At 40.3% G+C, this 17,074-nt stretch overlaps 1 protein-coding gene across 1 annotated transcript in view; it reads right to left on the reverse strand.

The window, feature by feature from the left end:
- SPIDR (scaffolding protein involved in DNA repair) overlaps nt 1–17,074 on the reverse strand; it is a 363,404-nt gene that overhangs the window by 37,496 nt on the left and 308,834 nt on the right. Inside the window, exons 9-10 of the mRNA XM_018562962.1 lie at nt 16,639–16,800; nt 8,245–8,332 (exon numbers count right to left, since the gene is read on the reverse strand). Coding sequence (XP_018418464.1) covers nt 8,245–8,332; nt 16,639–16,800 — 250 coding nt within the window. The remainder of the gene's footprint in view (nt 1–8,244; nt 8,333–16,638; nt 16,801–17,074) is intronic.

Genomic DNA, 17,074 nt, shown 5'->3' on the forward strand with positions numbered 1-17,074 from the left:
AACCTTCCATGCCATGTATCCCTCCTACCCCTCACCTTCCTACCTCCCTATCTCCCCTCAACCCCGATGCTGCTCTGCCTCCAGATAATGCTGAGACCCGATTCCACACTTATATAATAGAACCGTGGCTGAAGAACCGGAATGCCTCTCATTGCTATCCTTTGTTACTGACACAACCAGGGTCCTTGCACGCATTCCTACAATCCCCAGAAAGGACTGGATTGGACGTCTATGTCTTCACTTAATCAGCATTGCTTCCTTCACCTGCCCCCATGGGCCCATGTGGGGCCGCTGTGATACCTTGAATTTCTGACTTTGTATTTTTATTTTTTTGTATTATCTGTACTTCCCTTTTCCCCTATTATGTTACCCCTGGAAAATTGTGAAAAACTTCTTTAAATAAAGAATTTGTAAAAAAAAAATCACTCACCTCATAGTTCGAACTGACGTGTGACAATAAAACTATCACACGTCGGCTCAATAGATACCACACATACCGTCGTTCGCTCACTTCTCAATCCTGTCCCTGCAGAGAGCCATGACTGTCAGTCACGGCTCCCCGCAGGGATTATTTCCCTCCCTACTCCGATCCCCCAGCGTTGACTGGAGTAACGGACGGGGGAGGGTACAGCTGGCTCTGCCTCTAGATAGGCAGAGCCAGCTGTCACTCACGCAGCTGGGTGGATCTCGACAGCATTGCCGGGATCTGTCCCGGCTGCGGCGGTCTCAGTATACCGCAAGCTTTGGGCCGCGGGAGGACGCTAGTACATGTCCTCCCGTGACCCATAAGAGCACTATGGGGGAGGAAAACACTTACCCCATAGTTCTCTTTTAAATACCACCAAAGAAAAGTGCTATCGGTCTCAAAAAAAAAAAAATTGATTTAAAATTCAAGTACGCTATTGCATGATTGAGTAATTGTCAGTCAAACTATCACAGCAATGAAAACTGAAAAATGACATGGAAAGGAAGCGGGTGTAACATGCTGGTAAATTAGAGTGACATTAAAGTCTCATTGTTTCCCTCCCCCCAATGTTAGCACTTACCTTAAATGATGTCTCCTAATCCGATCTTCTTCTTTCCTGATGTTTTCATCTGTCCCTCCAGCCGCGCGGTGGCTCTCCGATCCAGCGCTGACTCCTCTGTCCTTGCTGGTACTTCCTGTCCCGCAGTAACTGCATGCGGGTGAACGCGTCCATAGACTTAGCTTGCGTCTCTCCTTGTCTCCCGGCCGAAAATCCGAACTGCGCATGTGCCCGCCCCAAGATGCTTTGCGGCCGCCCGAGCAGTTTCGGAACTTCTTACGGGAGTGCGTGGCGAACACGGGATAAGTTTAAGCCGCTGTTAAAGCATTTTTTTTTGTTCTAAACCTTTTGCATATATAAACTGATCTAAAACTGATGTTATTGACACAAGCGCAAAGCTGACTGACACAGGTCTACATGCCTTTGAACGTATAAACACAAACTTCTAAAGAGACACAGACATCCTAGTGGAAAGGACTCAATGAACAACCCCAATTCCAAAAAAGTTGGGACGTTGTGTAAAATCTATATAAAAATAGAATTCAATCATTTGCAAATCTCATAAACCCATATTTTATTCAGAACAGAAAACATATCAAATGTTTAAACTGAAAACATTTCCCATTAAAAAAAAAAAAAAAGGTAATTTTGAAATTGATGGCAGCAACACCTCTAAAAAGTGGGGACAGGGCCATGTTTACCAAGATGTAGCATCCCCTCTTCTTTTAACAACACTCTGTAAACGTCTGGGAACTGAGACCAGTTGCTGGAGTTTTAAGAAGGGAATGTTGTTCCATTCTTTCCTGATATAGGATTCTAACAGCTCAGCAGCCCTGGATCTTCCTTGTCGTATTTTTCATTTCAAAAGGTGCCAAATATTTTCAATTGTTGAAAGTTGTGGACTGCAGGCAGGCCAGTTAAGCACCCGGACTCTTCTACTATGAAGCCATGCTGTTTTCATAGATGTAGTATGTGGTTTAGCATCCTGCTGAAACAGGGGCATTCCCTGAAAAAGATGTCTGGATGGGAGCATATGCTGCTCTAAAACCTGGATATATACCTTTAAGCACTGATGGTGCCTTTCCAGATGTGCAAGCTGCCTATTCCATACACACTAATGCACCTCCATACCATCAGAGATGTAAGCTTTGGAAGTGAGTGCTGATAACAAGCCAGAAGGTCCCTCTCCTCTTTAGTCCAGAGAATGAGGCGCGCATGGTTGCCAAAAAAAATTTTTACATTTTAATTTGTCTGACCACAGAACAGTTTTCCACTTTGCAACAGACCATTTTAAATGAGCTTTGGCCCAGAGAAGACGGCGGCATTTTTTGATCATGTTCAGATATGGCTTCTTCTTTGCATGATAGAGATTTAGCTTGCATTTTTGAGTGGCACAGCGAGCGGTGTCCACAGACAGTGATTTTTGGAAGTATTCCTGAGCCCATACAATGATGTCCATCACAGAGTCATGACTGTTCTTAATGCAGTGCTGCCTGAGGACCCAAAGATCACAGGCATCCAATATTGCTTTTGGCTTGTCCCTTGCGCACACACTTCTCCAGATTCTCAGAATCTTTTGATATTATGTACCGTAGATGATGATCTATTTAAAGTCTTTGCATTTTTACATTGAGGAACATTATTCTGAAATTGTTCAACAATTTTTAGACGCAGCTCTTCATAGATAGGTGAACCTCTGCCCATCTTTACTTCTAAAACAGTCCGACTCTCTAAGATATTCTTTTTATACAAAATCATGTTACTAGCCTATTGCCAATTAACCTAATTAGTTGCAAAATGTTCTCCCGGCTCTTCCTTATTAGTATCACTTACTTTGACAGCTTTTTGTTGCCCTGTCCCAACTTGTTTGAGATGTGTTGCTGCCATCAATTTCAAAAGTACCGTATTTGCCGGCGTGTAAGACGGGTTTTGAGACCTTAAAACATCTCCCGAAAATCGGGGGTCATCTTATACGCCGGGCACATATGGAAGGATACGGTATACTGTATGTAGCTTCGGCTCAGCGCTGAGCCAATCATGGCAGGCTTTGTATTAATGAATACAAAGCCTGTATTCACTAATACAAAGCCTGCCGTGATTGACTCAGCGGAAGACGGAGGACACAGCGGGGATCGTGGGCAAGGTAAGAGACTGTAATCCCGAGTGTGGCTCGGGGGTACCGCTTATGGTACTGAAAATTAACCCCGAGCCCCACTCGGGAATACCGCCATGACTTTTAGTGGGTGCATTTAAACATTATTTTGGGCTATACTCGTCTTACATGACGAGTGTAGCCCAAAACCTATATTTTAACACAAAAAGTAGGGGGTCGTCTTATACGCCGAGTCGTCTTATACGCCAGCAAATGCGGTACCTTATTTTTAAAAAAAATAGTACATTTTCTCAGTTTAAACATTTGATGTTTTCTATTTTCTATTGTGAATACAATATAGGTTTATGAGATTTGAAGATCACTGCTTTCTGTTTTTACGTAGATTTACACAACGTCCTAACTTTTTGGAATTGGGGTTGATGTCATCATACCCTTGAGCACTTAGAATTAGGCCTGAAACAAGTTTATCAATAAAAGTCATGAAACAATTTAATTAAGCAAGCACCAAGCTTGGGTTTTGACAAAACATGTACTGTATTTCAAGTGACAATAGAGACTTTAAGCGCCACATGCCTGCACACATGTGCTGGACCTGCTTTCCTCTTGTCTCTCAGTCAAATAAGCAAGAACACCAATTATCTTTTTATGGGTTTTTTTTTTTTTCAATAAAACCACCATTCTTCCCACTGACCATCATGGTAAGGGACTTTCTTCCCCTTGAAAATCAATGTAAAGAGGCACTGATCATTAATATAAGAGCAACTCTTCCCACCGACCAAGAAAGTAAAAGCATTATTTTAGTGGCCATCAGTGTAAGAGGGCCCTTCTCGTACTGACCACCAATACAATGGGACCCGTCTCCACTAACCACCTATGAATTAGGCCACTCTTACCAATGTAAGCGAGCATCACACTGACTGCCAATATAAGGGGGCCTACACTGACCACCAATGTAAAGGGGTTTCTAGAAAATGTTATATTGTTACAAAATGATATACTCTGGGTGTGATAAATGCTAAGTATGCATAATTCTTTAAGTTATATTTGCAACTTACTGATGCTATTATACCATGAGCTGCAGATGTAATCATTTTTACAAGGGATTCCTGGAGACCTGAAAGTTATTTTGAAGGTTTCTCCTTGTTAAAAAAGATTGAGAACGGTTGATTTAGAATATTTGTTGTACATACTACAATGGGGTTGACAGGTTCATAGATGTAATACAGACTGCATCACCTTTACCTACAAATGTAACACAGGTGTGTGCCCTAACAGGTAAAACTGTGACACAGATAAATGTCTATAATACGCTTTTATAAATTAGTAACTTTAATATGCACATAATAACACATTGCTGAATTAAGAACAGAACCTTGCTACTGTGTGGTGGAAATTGCCCTGCAGAAAAGAAACTTCATTTTAAAGGTTAATAAGTGATTTCTGTTGCACTGATCATTACCATGCTAAAAAACACTGAGGCATTAACCTGAAATAGTATACCCTTTTCAAGAGTATGTATGTTCTCCGAAAATAAACCAGAGGTCTCTTAATATGGTAACAGAAAGATTTCAGAACAATTTAAATTCTTTCCCCTTAGGTCTAAAATGGTTTGGTTTCTCTTACACACCAACAGGCCAATGCATTCTCCCAGTTGATCTTTCCTTAGATGGTAGGATTTGCCACATCCAAATAAATGGATTGTAAATTGTTTGATAACCTGTGCCACTGTCATTGTTATGGTGAACCTGTGCCTAGACTATGCACACTAAAGTAATACAAATTCTGCATGTGCAGTAAAAGCACATTAAAACAAGCCCTTAGTTTTTTTGAATCGGATAAAAGCAATTAAATAAAACCATCCCTAATTTAAAATAAAATACACAAATGCAGTGTTACAAAGTTTACTCCAGAATAAAACTGCATGCACAATTGTTTTACAATCACACTGCACTGGAACGCACGGCATTGCGGTACTGTGTGTGCCAGTGTGGGCGATCACACTCTGGGTGGGAGGCGGCTTTGGGGTGCCACTGAAATGAATGGCACTGCAACACACCTCCCGCAGTAGAATCTGTCAGGCCAAAACCGAAAATTGCTTTTTTCCCACATTTTATATATATTTTTTAATAACTGTATTGTAAAAGTTTCAGCCAGGTAATGACAACTGGGAAAGATTCCACAGACGGCAGCTGAATGTAAATACAGCGAGTCATGGGCTGGTGCAATAGTCAGCCTGCTATGGGCCATTTCAAATTGCAATAGCAGGCTGGCTATTGCACCCATCCACTACTTGCTGTGCCCTCTGCCCAGCATAGAGAAGAGAGCTAGGGGAATCAAACCAACTAATTGATGAGAATAGTTGACAACTACTCTCATTCCTGATTAGTTGGTTGCAGCCCTAAAATGAATCTTCAAGTTTTGCAACAGAGGCACTGAAAACAAATTAAAACTTAGCAGCCTGCCAGTCTTCTAAAGTAAACACACAGCAGGTGCCCAACATATGGCCTGCCAGGCCTCGGATTGCGGCCTGCCGTGTCCTGAGATGGGTCAGCCACCTGTCGGGCACCTGCAGAAGAGCTGTGGCAGGGGGCCGGGTACTGAAACACTTTCTGAGCTTCTGAACCCAGCATTAGAAGACACAGTACTGTCAGGCAGAGTGACCTCTGCCCAGTAGTGCAAGTAAAATTGCTGCGGGAAAGGTGGAAAGAGAAAATGGAATGGGGGCATGTGATCAGTTAAGGTTAAATTTAGCTTTCCCTGACACTGCACTGGGGTTTTAAAAGAAAATACTGCACTGACCACCATGGATGTGTGCATTGCAGTACATTGCAAAAAATGCAGCAGGACCACATTTTTCAGGTGCATTACAGCCCAGTCATTTTAATTGGATGCCTAACTCAACACAATCCACCTCAATGCACAAAAACATGCTGCTATTGGCACTATAGAAGTGTTGGGAGCCGCACCTAAGGCCGTCTATAATTTTGTGTTTGTTAGAAACTGACTGAAACCCAAGTTTAGAGTCTCTGATGCTATATTTTAAGATTTTTGAGAATTAAATATGTCAAAGTACAAGCAGCTTGAGCGATGAATGTATAAATGTAATGTATAGAATGTCTAAATTTGTGAAAGGGTTGTTAAACCCTCATGTGTTTTTGCATATATCTACTGCTAGCAAAAAAAAAACTTTTAAAAAGGGTTAATACTTACCTGTGTCTCCTCCACGCTCTCCCGTCCAACCATCTGAAGAGTCTGCCCATTCAGGAATTAAATAGGAACTCCAGAAAAAACTTGTATTAACCCTTGCAGTGGGGCTACCCCCGCAATGCAAGGGTTAACAGCTTGTTTTTGTCTAGGTCAAAAAACCTGAATCGGGGAGCTGGCTTGTTCTTAGATCGGTTCTTCCAGCCTCTCTCCTCTGCAGCGGTCTAAGATCCTGTAAATCATCACTTTCTGTACACTGTGTATAGATGTGAGGATGCGGGGGAACATTCCATTGAAGGTTAACATTTAATTTACCCAATTTTTATCTTTCCCTTCAGATTGGTCATGCCTTTGCAGCTCATTTTGGCATGATGGTGTTCTTGTTACATGCCTTGCCACTTGAATGGTTAATGAGGGGAGACTCTTTAGAAAAACCTCAATCCAAGGTTTATAGGGCAGTGAAGGGTGAATGCTCCAGATTTAGACAAGAAGGACATGGCAGATACCTGGAAATACCCATTAACCCACATTATTTCTGCTAGGGATAGAATTATTCCGTTTAAGTTCTTACATAGGATATACTACACTCCATCCAAATTAGCTGCTATTTATTGTGTTAGTTTCTCTACATGCTGCAGATGTCTGACTTCTCTATAGACTTTATACATATTTTTTGGGAGTACCCTCAGATCAAAAACTTCTGGATTGAGTCCACCCAGTTTGTCTCCTAGTGTATGCTCTTGAAGTCCTGCCTGAGATACTGGTCATCTTCTGGGCCTTACTGAGCAAATAGCTTCTACAACAGCTTATAGAACCTAATTTGGGAATTCTATTGTTCTATGCTAGGAAAGCTATTATACTTAACTAGAAAAAGCATAAGCCCCCAACATAGGGCTCTTGAAAGGGTTTGATAAATTCATTGATCCATCTAGATAAGGCTGTTTACACTTGAAGAGCGTGCCCCTGGCTCGTGCCATTGGGCAAAGTGATATTTGTTTGGCTTTTGTTACTTTGTATTTTTTTATTGAAAAACGTAAAGCTTTAAAAAGAAAAAGAACAGGTGGAATGTTATTTGTTGGGAATAGAAACCCTTAAGTAGATATTTATTTATTTTTCTTGCACCATATAAAGATGTACCTTGTTAAAATTTCCATGTAATAACAGCTCCCATTTAAATCTTTGCCGCAAGGGTCAATCTAGGTTTTCACCCTAAATACTCCGAGTGGTTCCTAATGTGTGTTATTTTTACCATTTGTGGTACTCACCCTCAGTTGTATGTGGGATTGATTTCTTTTGTTCAACCTCCTATGAAAAAGTCAATTGAATATTAGTCAGCACCCAAAATTTGAGCTGTGTATGGCCAGCTTTAAGATTTCTGGATGAGGACGAATATGATCACTGACTGATATGTCAGCTACTCGTGGCAGACACCACACGGTACATGGAGAAGCAGTTTATATAGGCTTGTATTCTTTATAAAGGTGATTGTGCCTTCATTTGTGCCTGGCAGTGCAGGCAGCGGAACATATAGTAATTTTTATTAGTCAGAGGCTCTGAGGCACTGCAAAGTTTGGAATCACTGCATTAGAAAAGTACAATTATATGTGACATATAGGAAACCAAATGTGAAGAAATGTACTTATAACAAAAGTGAAAGGAAATGTTATAGATGGAAAGAGAAAAAATTCTAAAATAGTGCAGCCAGCAAAATAAAATCTTTAAATGCAATACATTTGCAGTGTTGTACAGTTAAATATATGCATATTCTTTTAGGTTGTAAAATATTAACACAAATCTAGGAAGTATGCTCTAGCTATTTTTATGGCCAGTTTGGGTAGTCATACCTCTGGGCATAAAGAGTCTGAAGCTTTATGGGAAAAAAAGTCAAACCAATTTTCTCACCTCTCCTTGCTCCTGACTTTGTCCATGGATTTTTATAGGTGCCAACGGAGGCCACAGACTATCAATCAAGCTGAAGAGTCCCGGAGCCCTGCAAATATCCGTAGATATTATTTCACAGCACATTTTACACAAGAAAATTATAGTTGTCCATAGACATTCAGAGGATGCTCAGATGTAACAGCAAGATCCAATGGTCCAGGAGTTCACATTCATGCAGTGGAATAGGTTAACAGAAGGCACCTGCAAACATTGCTGTCACTGGGTTTTCTGAAGAAAACCATGGCAGTTTGATATGATTATCTTGCATCTGTATGATCACTGTTTTCGCCAAGATCCATCAGACAGCAATGTATTTGGGTGTCGGGTAATATAATAAAAAGGTTGCAAGGGGTAACAGTCATCTTCTGTCTATAGCCATCTTATCGAACAGGAAATATTCACATTTGTTCAGGTACACTTTTTATTAAAAAGATGTCTATAAAGAGGAGACTTCAATAACTCAATGTCCACTGCTGAATACGGAAATTGAACAGGCATAATCCTTTGAAGATGAAAAAATATATTTTTGTGTCATAATAAAAAATAAGTATGTTGTGTAAAAATCTAATTTAAATCCATTTTAATTCTCCATTGTAATGCTACAAAATGTAGAAAAGTCTATGGAACTAAATACGAATGCAAACCATGTTTTCGTGTTTCAGGACAGTATGCAGGAAATAGTTTGTCTTAGAGAGCTGTCTTGTCATAAAGAGCTGCTGAACAGGTAAGAAAGTCCTAAGTGTAAGCCAACAAAACTACGGCCATTAGAGAAATACATATGCTGCCTTTGCTGATCTCCTTCTGAAAACATTATTTGCCTGGCTGTATATAGCTCCTACCCAGTACCTTCACTGAGTTCACCGACATGCAGCAAGTGAAAGCCAGAGAAAAGCCTAGATTTTTTAATCTCTATACTTGTTCAAGTAATTCTAAATATTAAGTTTAAGGAAATTACTTTTTGCTTAACAAAGAAAGATCGAGATTTACAAGTCCAAACCATCCAACACTAGTCTTAATCAAAAACATAAATCTACATCAAACTAATCAAGACACAGGAAACAGGTAGTTTTTAAAAATGATGAATATTGTATATTTCAATATGTATTTTGCTGCACATACCGATCTGTAAATGTTCCATATGATGTTTGTTATGTCAGGGTTATGGCTTTCTTTAGTGGCTGATGCTACAACTGGCTCATTCAATGCATCCCTTTTAAGAATAATATCAGAAAGGAGAAACAAACTAAAGGGAAAAATGCCCAGTAAACTTACGATTGCAGCATTTATATGTTCAGTGCTAAAGTAAAATTAAAAAAATAGGATTTTTGTTTTAGCTGTAAAATTATTTTCTTGGAATACATCACATGACACAGGATCAATCTTAAACTACTAGGTTATATGCAGCTACATTTAGGTAATAGGACACTGGCATCAAAGCTGTAAAGACAACCCATAAAACCCCTCCCACTCCCAGCAGGTCTCAGTTTTGTAGCTGAAAAAAAGGAGTGATCAAAAGAACAAAGGAGAGGGACTAGTATCCTGCTATGTATTCTAAGAAAATGATTTTACAAGTAAGAAAGGAAAATCCTATTTTCTTACATACATGTCCATCACAGTATCAGTCTTAGACTACTGGCATGTCCAAAAACAATCCAAATGAGGCATGGGTAGCACAGCAAACAAATGCTAACAGGCCCATATAACAAATGGCTAGAGAGCAACTTGAAACAACCTTGCCTCACAGAGGTGACAGCAATAAAGAAGGCAACCTTGTGAGTAAGGTTCAAGAGTGGAATATTGCTGATGAGTTCAAAGGTCGGTTTCTGAAGGGAAGGGCTGACAGAACCAGGTTGAGATTCAAGGAAGACTGGAGAGCGTTCAGGGGGAATAATGTAAACAACACTCTGCACAAAGTAGTGAAAGACAAGTGGTCTTTGGAAAATAATGGTTAGACCTTGATCCTTGAATGTACCCAAGGCCAAATGATGGTCCAGAATGGGTTGGAGGAGAGATCAGAATTATCATATGAAGTACTTCTTGGAATGAAACTTCCTAGCCTTTGCACCATGCAAATTAGGCCATCCAGGTGTCATGGTAGACATTGTGAGAATTTGACTTTCTAACCCTTTAGGAGCGTAAGAGGACTGAATCAGCCAGGCCTCTGTCCGTAAGTACCTGGGCTTCAACAGCTAAGTTGTTAAAGAGTATTTCCACTTTTGTTGATAAAAAAAATCAATCCTCTCCGGGTGATCTTGTGCACATTACAAGGGTTTTAACAAACATTGTTGCAGTTTCCTACCCGTTTCTGTTCTGATGTAAAAAAAATGTTTGTTGCAGTATGTCCTTTCCAAACTGCATCCCTTTAGTAGTAATCAATAGTAGTATCTCACCAAAAATGAAATTCCTAATGCAAGGGATGACAAAAAATATACGTATATCTTAATGCAGACTTCTGGGAAAATCACAGAAGCAGGAAGTGACATTTCTGGGGGCGTGCCATACACCAACTGTGTTTGAAACACCTCCAGGTTGTCATATTGCATTTAGGTTTTTTTGGGTTTTTTTTGCATTACAGCAGCTATAGTTGTAAATGGAAAGGTTATTTTGAATAACATTAAATTGGAAAGGAAATTATGACCCCTTCAGAGAGGAGCTGCTACGGTAGAGATCTGTCAGCCTTTGTGGCTGATTTGACAGCATGTGTGGTGGAGGCATAGCCCAAATCTATAGTTCACAGCCCCTGGACACAATGTTCTGGACACAGGCATCTTGGGACCAGATGGCAGCAAACCCCCCACTTTGACAAGTGAGGGTGCACCTTCACTGAAAAGAGGGCTTGTTTCCAGACTTGGTGGGCTTGGGGGTTCAGGTCTTATGGTGGAACTACATTCCTAGCTTGGGCTTGCATCCTGTGGGAAACAAAAAGAGCTCTTCTTGGTCTCTGGGGCCAACTGCTTACCTGCAGAAGCTTCTGCCTTCTTATTCTGGGGTATATGGTAACTCTTTCCCACACATGACTCCCTAATGCAAGTGTCCAAGGAGTCACCAAAGAGGAGTTGCCTGACCCTTCATGGTGCACCTCTAGGACAGAAGTCCTGCAGACCAATATTTGAGTCAAAAAATACTATGCATACATACTAACAGGAGGCTTATCCTGGATATTCGGCAGCGTGCCTAATACATCTACGCACTGGGCAGGACTACAGTTGCCAGCTCTATCTGTTGAAGAACAGATGGATCAATCAAAATTGATCTGGGTTCCCTGTCCATATTTTTTGGACCAGACACTTAACAACTTCGCTCACTAGTCTTAGCAACTGAAAAACAGATTGGAGCCCATAAGCTAACAGCTCCTTAACTGTAAAATAATGTAAAGGACAAAACTTTACAGGTAAGCCTTACGACCTTAAGATTTTATTGCTGCTTGTGTTGCCAGCAGGCAAAATTCACCCTCTCTATTTGTCATGGCGACTAATGTCTTAAAGTTGTCACCGGAAAAAGAGGTGAGGAGAAATCTTATAATGGGGCAAAAGTTATGGCAACAACTATTGATTATGGGAATTCCCCTCACTTTGGGGACATTTACTCTAATTTTCTGTAGTCTCTCCAGGAAATGAATGAACATATTCCTAGTGGGACAAAGACAACAAGAATAGCCTAAGTTTTACTCTTTCCTATTCTATCCAAAAGTAAAACAAAAGGTTTTGGCAATACATACTCTAGCAATTTAGGATCTCAAAGAAGCACTGCCATGGACATTACTAGGGATGCACCAAAATTTCGGCCCCCAAAACATATTGGCTGAAAATGGCAGTTTGGGCAAAATGCAGAAAATGCCATCTTTCGGCCGAAATTGCGGTACATGTCTAGTTTCCCTCCTCCCTGCTGGGCGCTGCTCTGTGACCCCTCTAACACAGCACAGCATCCAGCGAGGAGGAGAGAAACTGTCAGGAGGCAGAGCAGGGTGGGGAAGAGAGCGCTTTTATCGTCCATGTCACATGAGGCTGAGCTCTCCTCCAACACCGCTCAGCCTCCTGTGACCAATCAGGATGGAGAGCCGTGTGTGGGCAGAGACAACTGTCACAGGAGGCTGAGCCAGCGGTGAGGGGGAGGAGTCAGCTGTCAAATGAGACTGAGCTCTCTTCCCCGCACCGCCTGCTCAGCATCCTGTGACAGTCGATCCAGGATGGAGAACAGTATATCGCTGAATGTTTGTAAATAACTGGACATAGTATGAGTTACTAAGTACCGGTTATGAATGAATAGGAAGTGATCTACATCACTTCCCATTCATTCATGATTGTTTACATAGTAATTCATACTATAGCCACAAGTTATGAATTAACAGGAACACTCAGTATAGATGATTCCTGTTCAGTGCTGGGGCTGCAGAAAAAGAGACTGAGGACTCCGTCTTCAATCTCTTTTACTATTGTAAAATGAAAATATCAGGGGTCTGTTTAGATGCCTGATATTTCACCAAAGCCCATAGCAGTAAAGTAAAGATTAAAAATAAATAATAATAAAAATAAATTAAATATAAAAAAATTAAAGGTTCAGAGAAAAATAAATAAAAATAAAATATATATATTTTTAAAAAGGTTAGAACAAAAAATTTCGGTTTTGGTCTGACATTTTTTTTAAATTTTAGGTTTTGGTCTCAAAATTTCATTTTGGTGCACCTCTAGACATTACCATTCACAACGGTAATGTTGCATCACACAAAATAACAAATTCTTGTCATGCAGAATGTCATTGTAAATGGCCAGCTTGAATGTCGCTTCAAGGTTCCTGCAAATACCCATAATCCACTAAGGACACCTTCAGTGAAAACACTATATCCAAAATATCAACGATATTTAGGAAGCTAGATTTATGTGAAATTCTTGACTTTTCCTGTAAAAACTTACAAAAACCTTTGCTTCCTTCACTGAAGCCATCCATCACATTCAATGATCAATGGGAAGCACAAAGCCAAATTGCACTTTCAAAGAGACTTGAGCTTTAATACAATTTTAATTGCCTATAACTACTGATTGTTTTGATAGTCATTCTTCATTGAACATTTGCTTATGCATTTTATTAATTCTGTTAAGCTTGAATTGCACATATTTACAACAAGTTTACTTTTGCGCACTGGCCAATTGTGACCTTTATTTCATACCTGGGATGCAAGTAATTCATGTTTTCTTCAGACTGCAATTCTGTTTTATTCCATCATACTAGATAAAACAATGCCCTGTATTCCTCAGGTTTCTTGTCTGGTTGAAAAGTCTCCCACAATGTTACAGATGCTGCAATGTTTACTTTCTCCCAGTCTGAAAGGTCTGGAGTTTGCCAGGCAGAAGGGAAATGGATTAAGCAGTCTGTAGGTCATTATGTGCTGTTAGAGTGTTGTGCTGTTCCTGCTCTGCCAATATGACAGGAGATTTCCACATACTTTGTGACTTTGTGATGTAAATTAGCCATGTGCAATGTACGCTGCAGGGTACTCCAACTTCTCCGACATCACACAAATACTGAGATGCCTTCGGTTCACCGCACCATAGAAAAAAAAGCTTTTATAACACAGAAGGGTGTTTCACTAAACACTTTTAGTACTTTTCTTTAAGATGCTCTTTTTTCCAAAAATATACTGTACTTGCTGGAATATCTTGCTTTGAAAGGTCTGCTATTTTACCAAATATAAGAAAGTTGATTTACTACAGTCAAATTTATATTATTTGAAGTTAAAGGAGAACTATGAGATGAGTGATTTTCACTCTACCTCATAGTTCGAGCCGACGTGTGACAATTAAACTGTCACACGCCGGCTCAATAGATCGGGAAGTGAGCGAACACATACCGTCGCTCGCTCACTTCTCGATCATCTCCCTGCAGAGAGCCGTGGCTGTCACTCACGGCTCCCTGCAGGATTTCACCCCCTCCCCGCTCTGATCCTCCAGCGCTGACTCCTTTAATGAACACAGGGTAGGGTAAACATTGCCTCTTTTGTACGTGAGCCCTGATGGGGTTTATCATAGTAAGATTCCAATATGCTAACAGATGTAAAGATTACCAGTATGATTCATTTACCACCACTAACTCCTGTACAAAGTGTAAAACAAGGGTAAGTTACATGCAATGGTATGTTTTGCATTTTTGCTTTTAAGGATAACCAATGTTACAAGGTCACAACTAAAAATGTTGCATAGCTCCTCACAAAGTAGAAAAAGCACCCATAAAAGTGTTTCTAAAGCTAAACTTTTTTTGTAAGAAAACTTGAACAGAAGCCAGTGTAATTTCTCTAGCAGAAGGCATTTGACTGTTATTAAGGCAATGTCATGCCAGTGCCAAAAAAAAGCTGCACCAAGCAATGGTAGAACTACCACCAAAGTGGCTCACACTTCTCCCTCCTGATATAATGTAGTCTCCCCAGCGACTTCAAACCCAAGTTCACCTTTATTCACATTTTCTGTCTAATATCATTTCTGAGGATTATTTATCTTCTCGATTAAAGCATCAATCTTCTGACGAAGCCCCGGTGGGGGTGAAACGTGTCAAGACCTGGTGTGGATGGCCTCGGCTACAGACACCCCTCGTGGAAGTTCATAACTCCTTCCCAGGCCAAATATCTATCCGGAATATCTCCAATCGGCCACTTGAATTGTTTTTATGGCTGTTATTTGGGCTTGATCGGCTCACAACTGAAGCCCAAGGATATCTTCATTGGCATTTACTATGGATACCTATTGACGCAAGGTCTGCTAGAGAGAAAGCTTCCGGTCTGCGGCCGCACTCACAAATTGGAGGCGAATTAACGCTCCACATTTCGATACCGGATACCATTCCAGGAAAACAAACATAATTTAATGTTCCCCTGTTAAGACGGTTTCAAGTCTGTTTATCTACCTGTACTACAATATTTCTTCGGAAAATCCTGGGTGGATAATCAAACAGCATAATTGTGAGTGCTACTGTTTATATTTCCTTTGACAAGGGTTGATCCATATCATTGAATTTCCTCGTATGCATACCGCACGTTCAAGCCGTGTTTCGGTCTAAACAAAAATAGGATTTTCCATCTCGGAGACATTATATTTATTCATTCATTTTTTTTCTTTTGCTCTGGACTAACATTCATTGAAGGGGTATACCGACCATTGTGTCTATTTCAGCTGCATTATACACATTCTAGTCGAGTGCCATCTTATTACATAGTATTTTGTATTTGTGTAACTTGTGTGTCCTTTATATTGATTAGATACATTTAAATTTATATAATAAACAAATAACTTTTAATTACATTGTCGCATATTTGAAATGGTGGTGGGATCTCCTTGATTGGGGATCTGCATTATCTGTGTTCTATAAAGCATCAATCCACACCAAGTAGATTACCTCATAGATTCTTACGTCTCTCAGAGCCTCCAGTGATAGGTTCCAGTCTAGACAAGTGTTTCTCAACTTTTTTTCAGTCATGGCACCCTTCAAAAGTATGCACAATCTTGAGACACCCCAGTTAAAAAAAAAAGTAAAAGAAAATGTAAAAAATGACATGTGGCCCCTCCAAAACCCATACCAGACCCTTGACTGAGATAGGGTCTGGTATCGATTTTAAGGCGGAAACCCATCCAGAAACACAAAAAAGTGGGGTTCCCTCCTTCACGCCAGAGTCCCCCTTCAAATTAGGAGCCCCTCATCACATCAGAGAACCCCCTCTCACATTAGAATTCCCCCTTTTAACATCAGAGTCCCTCTTAATATTAGGAGCTCCCTTGCTTTCAATTGGAGAACCCTCCCACCGCCACACTAGGAGTCCCCTTCACATCAGTATCCTCAGTCCCCCATCACATCAGCCTCCTACCATTGCATCAGGAACCATTACAGCTGGAGGTGGAGCAGGACTGAATGGAGGTGAACATTTGTCCTTTAGTGAATGGATCCCACCCTCCCTCGATTATCACAAATTATTTCCATGGTGCTGGTGGCTGGGCTGGGGTGCGTGCACCATGGAAAGACATGACACTATATGAAAATTTCAAGGCGCCCCTTAGGAAGCCAGAAGGCACCCAGAGAAAGTTTGGTCTACACAACTGTCTTTGTGGTAATGAAGGTCCCCCACTGCCTGATGGATGTAAGAAGAACATATGAGTCCACTGAAAACATCTATGATTGCACTGTTTACCACAGTAAGGTGGAGTGAAGAAGTGAATGTACTGTTTGTGCTTACTGCTATTTATATATTGAACTACAAATCAAACACCATACTTGTGATGGACACGTTGATACATTTTACTAAACATGCGTATACTAAAAGGGTCGTCTTGAAACCATATGATAAATATTATTTAATTCAACAGGTAAGTTTCTTACCTTCCCCTTGTTGTTCTTTGCAAAATCTTCAGTCCAGAGAAGCAACAAGATTTGCCTTCAAACATTTGGCTGTATTTTTGTATATCTTCTATAGCAGTGTGTGTTAACTGTACTTGAAGTTCACTAAATATCCCATAAGCATCCTGGATTAGAAGATATAACCTGAAAAACAAAAGAGAAAAAGCTATGTGTCAGCCAAACAGAACATGTGTAAATTGCCCTTAATAGAACCAAAACTGATCGACTTTCACAGACCAGTCCAATATATATACTAATTATTAGCCCAAAATCATCAATTAAACTAAAGAGCTTATTTAAAAAATCAGAGGAAATTTAGCATATTCTTACATTTGGGGAAATTATTAACTGCCTGAGAATGGATTTTCTTATTCACTTGCTCATTCGCCAGATATGTATCTGGCAAAAGAGCAAGTGA

Source organism: Nanorana parkeri, unplaced genomic scaffold, assembly GCF_000935625.1.
Source record: "Nanorana parkeri isolate BGI_ZX_2015 unplaced genomic scaffold, ASM93562v1 scaffold617, whole genome shotgun sequence".
NCBI classification, from domain to species: Eukaryota; Metazoa; Chordata; class Amphibia; order Anura; family Dicroglossidae; genus Nanorana; species Nanorana parkeri.